At 40.1% G+C, this 5926-nt stretch overlaps 1 protein-coding gene across 1 annotated transcript; it reads left to right on the top strand.

Moving 5' to 3' along the window:
* Positions 1 to 1461: 1461 nt before the first annotated feature.
* On the top strand, positions 1462 to 2622 carry LOC120457524. Its single transcript, XM_039645068.2, has 2 exons — positions 1462 to 2351; positions 2407 to 2622. Exons 1-2 carry the CDS (start codon positions 1686 to 1688, stop codon positions 2416 to 2418), a joined length of 678 nt encoding a protein of 225 aa, XP_039501002.1. The 5' UTR covers positions 1462 to 1685; the 3' UTR covers positions 2419 to 2622.
* The last annotated feature ends 3304 nt before the right edge of the window (positions 2623 to 5926 follow it).

Raw genomic sequence — 5926 nt, 5'->3', positions numbered from 1 at the left:
CCCATGGGCGTAACGGAATTTGTAAACGCAGAGGCTAAACAACTTCTAGCGAATGGCGTAATAAGGCCATCCCGATCGCCCTACAACAACCCGACTTGGGTTGTAGATAAAAAGGGATTTGAGCAAAACGGGGTAAAACAGAAACGGTTGGTTATTGACTTAAGAAAGTTGAACCAAAAAACCGTGGATGATAGGTACCCTATTCCTTCGATTTCGACTATATCGTCAAATGTGGGCGAATCAAAATATTTCTCAACGCTCGACCTTAAAGCGGGCTTTCACCAAATCGAGTTAGAAGAGAAAGACCGAGAAAAAACACCTTTATCGATAAGCAATGGCAAATATGAGTTTTGCAGATTACCATTTGGGGTCAAGAACGCCCCAAGTATTGCATGGGTATCTCAAGAAAAGTAAAAGTTTTTCAAAAAAAGCCCCGAATACTTGGGATTTATCGTATCGCAAGGGGGTCTCCGAACCTCACCTGAAAAGGTGAAAGCCATAAAGGAGTTGCTCGTGCCAAAAACTCTTTTTGATCTCAGTTCTTTTCTGGGCTTAGCAAGTTACTACAGATGTTTTATCAAAAACTTCGCATCAATCGCAGGCCCCTTAAAGGCGAAAACGGGAAAACAAGCATCAGTCAAAAAAATTAATATAAATATGACTGAAGAACAAAAAACAACATTGTAGTAGGATAGATACCCTTTAGGCCCACAGTACCATGTATGTATCATGTAGTAGTTTAGGTTAACGTATGAAGCCCATGGTGGCCCCGTTATAAGTAAGAACAATACTGTTGTCCCGCTCTTACTTATAAGCTAGCTTTAAGAGATAACAATGTACATACACCTAGCTCTCACGCATACAGACACGCATGAGAGAGCATAAGTAAAACGAAGAAGCAAAGCGCGGCATACGGTCGCTGGTTCTTGGAGATTAAAGTCTATAATAAAGAAAAACTTAATTAAGCAAAGCGTCGCACCGGAGTTGGTTCAAGCGTTTACAACATCAGAAGTGGTCATTACTCACTATGCCTGACACCATATTAAATCAATTCTCGGTGCAACAACTAAAAAAATGGTTGGGAGCCCTTGGACGCCAAACTTCCGGCACTAAAGCGGAGTTGATAGGGCGTCTCCAAGCCATTTTTTTTTCGGAAATACGTGGCGATCCACCGTCAAACAACGGATCAGTAACGGATGGAGCTGCATCGCAGCTAGCACAACGAGAGCTGCAAGAGGGAGACACACCAGCGACCCCGTTAGACGCGCAATCGGCGGCGTCAGAGACCCTAGAAAGTCTGGATTTGGAGCAGTTATCGCTAGTGGATGCCGAAAAAGCCACCCTGCAGAAAATTCGTGACGAAATAGATGCAAACATGGCCGTGTTGCAGAGCATTTACACAGAAATCGACGAGGCGAGCAAGAACATGTCCGTTCGTGCTGGCCAAGCCCATGACGTCATCGAAAATAACATTGAAAATGATGGCAATGTTAACATGTGCGCTAACAGCACCAATGTTAAAGCTAACAGCACCAAAGTGACCATCACTGCCGATAACATTATCGAGGGAGATACCAGTGTTGGAAAGGAGACCGCTAGCAGTGATGATCAACGCCAGAGTACAAATGTAAACAAACTCTTGGAATCGCCAGCAGCAGCGCTTGCCTTGGCAAAAAAAGGTCACCATGGAGTACGACGGCAGCGTGTGTGTGCGTAATTGGGTCACACAGTTCCAGAACATCGGCAAGATCTACAATTTGGACGACGGCTGCATGCATATGCTTCTAATTGCCAAGCTGAAAGGGAGTGCACAACGTTGGCTGCACGCAAACACCACGCGAATTCTGGAGTCAACCGATCAGCTGTGTAAGCAGTTAATTATGTCATTTGGGGTCAAAATGTCCAAAGGAGAATTGAGGAGCGCATTCCAAAAGCGGGAATGGCGTTCAGAGGAGAAATTTGCGGCTTATTTCGAGGACAAGATGATGCTGGCCAACGGCATCAACATCGATCTGGAGGAACTCCTGGAAAAAATTATCGAGGGAATTCCGGCACCAGCGCTACGCAATCAGGCTCGCATACAGCGCTTTTCCAAACCGATGCAGGTTTTGAGAGCCTTCTCGGAAGTACGTCTGCCAAAGCACAAGCCTGATAATAGTTCGCCAAAACGCCTCTTTGAAGGAGGTCCAACTAAGAAGGATTTGCGTTGCGCCAACTGCAACTCAAAAGGACACTTCGCCAAGGAGTGCCTGAAGCCAAAGAGAGAGCCCGGATCCTGCTATGCTTGTGGAGCGTTCGGACACTTCGTCGGACAATGCCCGGAGCGCAAGAGCGCCAATATCAACAATTATGTAAGGCATGTTAAGATTTTTTTTCACAGTAGCTATAAAACCCCACTAATTACAGAATGCCTCATAGACACCGGGAGTCCAATATCATTTGCAAAACTAAGCAGTATATTCAGTGAAGTCAATTTAGAGTCTGCTGCTGAAAACTATTTCGGGCTAAATAAAAGCCAACTAATAATACTCGGAAAAACCTTATGTTACATTACAAAAGAAAGAATAAAATGTTATTTTGATTTATACGTAGTTCCAGACGGGTCTATGAGTCATAATGTAATCCTTGGACGAAATTTTATGGAAGCTTGCCAGCTTAAGCTGGATCCAGATACTTTGGGAAGGATTACGGTTAACCCATTAAATGAGGAAACAGTTAGTACCTTAGACAATGAGACAGTTAGCGAGACAGTTAGTGAGACAGTTAGTAATACAGTTAGTGAGACAGTTAGTAATACAGTTAGTGATACAGTTAGTAATACAGTTAGTAATACAGTTAGTGAGACAGGTTATGAAACAGTTAGTAAAACAGTTAGTGAGACAAGTTATGAAACAGTTAGTAAAACAGTTAGTGAAACAGGTTATGGAACAGTTAGTATAGCAGATATCGAAACGAGTAGTAAAACAGTTAATACTACAGTTAGTAAAACACTGAACGAAACAGTTATTCCTTTAGGCAGCGTTACAACGGATTCCGCACTTAGTCAGAAATTTTATAATACAGTTATGCCCAGTTATGAAAAAGCAGTTAGAGAAATCTTTAGCATTGATTACGTAGAGGATGAGCAAATGAATTACATATGCGGGGCAGAAAATGACCGAGCCTTAAACTGTCAATTGAAAGAGATTATCAAAAGCAACTACTTAGATGTTAGAAAGCCTACCGAACCTCTAGTCAGATGTGAAATAAAACTATGTTTAGAAACGTCAAAACCATTTAGCTGCGCACCAAGAAGACTTGCCTACTCAGAAAAGGAGAAATTACAAAAATTGTTAGATGAATATATGAAAGAAGGGATTATACGACCTAGTGAATCCGAATATGCTTCGCCAATAGTTTTAGTTAAAAAGAAAACGGGAGACATACGACTATGCATAGACTTTAGAAAACTAAACAAGATATTAATCAAGGACAATTATCCGATACCGCTTATCGATGACCTCTTAGACAAACTAGTTAACAAGAAAATTTTTTCGAAACTTGATTTAAAAAACGGTTATTTTCATGTATTTGTTAATAAGGATTCGGTTAGATACACCTCATTTGTTACACCGTTAGGTCAATTCGAGTTTCTCAGAATGCCAATGGGGCTAAAAACTGCATCGGCAGTGTTTCAAAGATTTGTAAACAAAATTTTTGAGGATCTCATTAGGGACAACAAAGTAATTGTATACATGGACGACATCATGATCGCCTGCAAGGACACGGAGGAACACTTAAGAACCTTAAAGGAAGTGTTTCTCAGATTAGCTCAAAATAAATTAGAATTAAGAATGGATAAATGTGAGTTTCTTCAAACAAATATTAAGTATTTAGGATTCATTATAAACGGCGAAGGCATTAGGGCAGATGATAAAGGTATAGATGCCATACAACATTTTCCAATTCCAGACAAGATACAATCCGTTCATAGTTTCCTAGGTTTATGTTCATACTTTCGAAGATTCATAAAAGATTTTTCAACATTAGCGAAACCGTTATACGACCTCTTGAGAAAAGACGAGAAATTTAAATTTGGAGGAAAAGAAATGAGCTGTTTTTCTACGCTCAAGGAAAAGTTAGTGCAGGCGCCGGTTTTACCCATTTATTATTTCAAAGACGAGATAGAGCTGCACTGTGATGCAAGCGCTCTTGGCTTCGGTGCCGTATTATGTCAAAAGAAAGAGGATGGAAAATTGCATCCCATATTTTATTTTTCAAAACGTACAACAGTCGCTGAGGCAAAATATCACAGTTTCGAACTGGAGACGATGGCAATTATTCACGCACTGAGATGATTTAGAATATACTTGTATGGAAAACGCTTTAAAATTATTACTGATTGTAATTCACTTACTTTAACACTGAATAAGATTGAACTTAATCCACGAATAGCTAGATGGGCGTTAGAGCTCCAGAACTACGACTATGAACTTATACATAGAGAAGGTAAAAGGATGCAGCATGTAGATGCTCTTAGTAGATGTACGAATATCATGATAGTAGAATCGAATACGTTTGAAGACAATTTAGTAATTTGCCAAACCAAAGATAAAAAAATTCAAGAAATTAGAAAACTGTTAGAGGAAAATGAACATAAGTTATACGAAATGAGAAACGGAATAATTTATAGAAAATGTAACGACGGCAGACTATTATTTTATGTTCCCACAGACATGGAAGATCATATTCTATATAAATATCACAATGAGATCGGACACATAGGTAGAGACAAAATGTTAGATATAATTTTGAAATCTTATTGGCTTCCCAATGCCAAAGACAAGTGTTTAGGCCATATAGAAAATTGTTTAAAATGTGTTGCTTTCTCCTCTAAGACGGGTAAGGAGGGATTTCTGCACTGCATTCCAAAAGGTAGTCAACCGTTTGAACTTATACATATCGATCATTACGGCCCAGTCGACTCGGGTAGATCCAAAAAACATATTTTTGTTGTCAACGACGGTTTTACTAAGTTCGTACGTTTATACACTACAAAGACCACCAATACAAGAGAAGTCATAACAGCTTTAAAAGACTATTTTAGAGCATACAGCAAGCCTAGATGCATTATTTCAGACAGGGGAAGTTGTTTTACATCCAAGGAGTTTGATGATTTTATGTTAGAGTTTGATGTTAAGCATATGAAGATTGCGACTGGATCACCACAGGCGAACGGACAGGTTGAAAGAGTCAACAGAAGTTTAGGTCCAATGATAGCGAAACTGGTAGAACCAGAGAAAGGTATATATTGGGATACAGTAATAGATAAAGTGGAGCACGTTCTAAATAATACACAACACCGCAGTATCAAGCAAACTCCAAGCAAAGTGCTTTTTGGTTTAGAGCAAAGAGGAAAAATAGTAGACGAATTGAAAGAAAAACTAGAAGAATTAGATAACACTCCAGAAGATAGGGATTTAGAGAAGATTAGGAGCGAAGCAGAAAATAATCAAGGAAAAGCTCAAGAGTATAACAAAACACAATATGATAAGTCCGCCAGAAAGCCTTCTGAATACAAAATAGGAGATTATGTAATGGTAAAAAATTTCGACAGCACAGCAGGTATTTCTAGAAAATTGATTCCAAAATGTAAAGGTCCATATATGATTTTCAAAATATTGAGAAACGACAGATTCTTATTAAAATACGTAGAAGGTTTCCAGGTATCCCGTAACCCGTACCAAGGTGTCTGGAGCATTCAAAACATTAAACATTGGTGTTCACGCCAGAAGGGCGCAAACAGTTGAGCGGCAGTGTAAGCGGCCAATGCTTGTACTCAAAGCTCCTCCACGGCTCGCAAGCACCGCTGCTCGCGCTCTCCATCTCTCCTCTCGCTCTCCCTCCTTCCCGCAAGGTATTCACCACTCCGCGGTCCCGCGGTGTT

The sequence above is a fragment of the Drosophila santomea genome, unplaced genomic scaffold (genome assembly GCF_016746245.2).
Source record: "Drosophila santomea strain STO CAGO 1482 unplaced genomic scaffold, Prin_Dsan_1.1 Segkk12_quiver_pilon_scaf, whole genome shotgun sequence".
Lineage (NCBI taxonomy): Eukaryota > Metazoa > Arthropoda > Insecta > Diptera > Drosophilidae > Drosophila > Drosophila santomea.
Note: the sequence above shows the minus strand (reverse complement) of the source record. Positions and strands in the feature narration are given on the sequence as shown.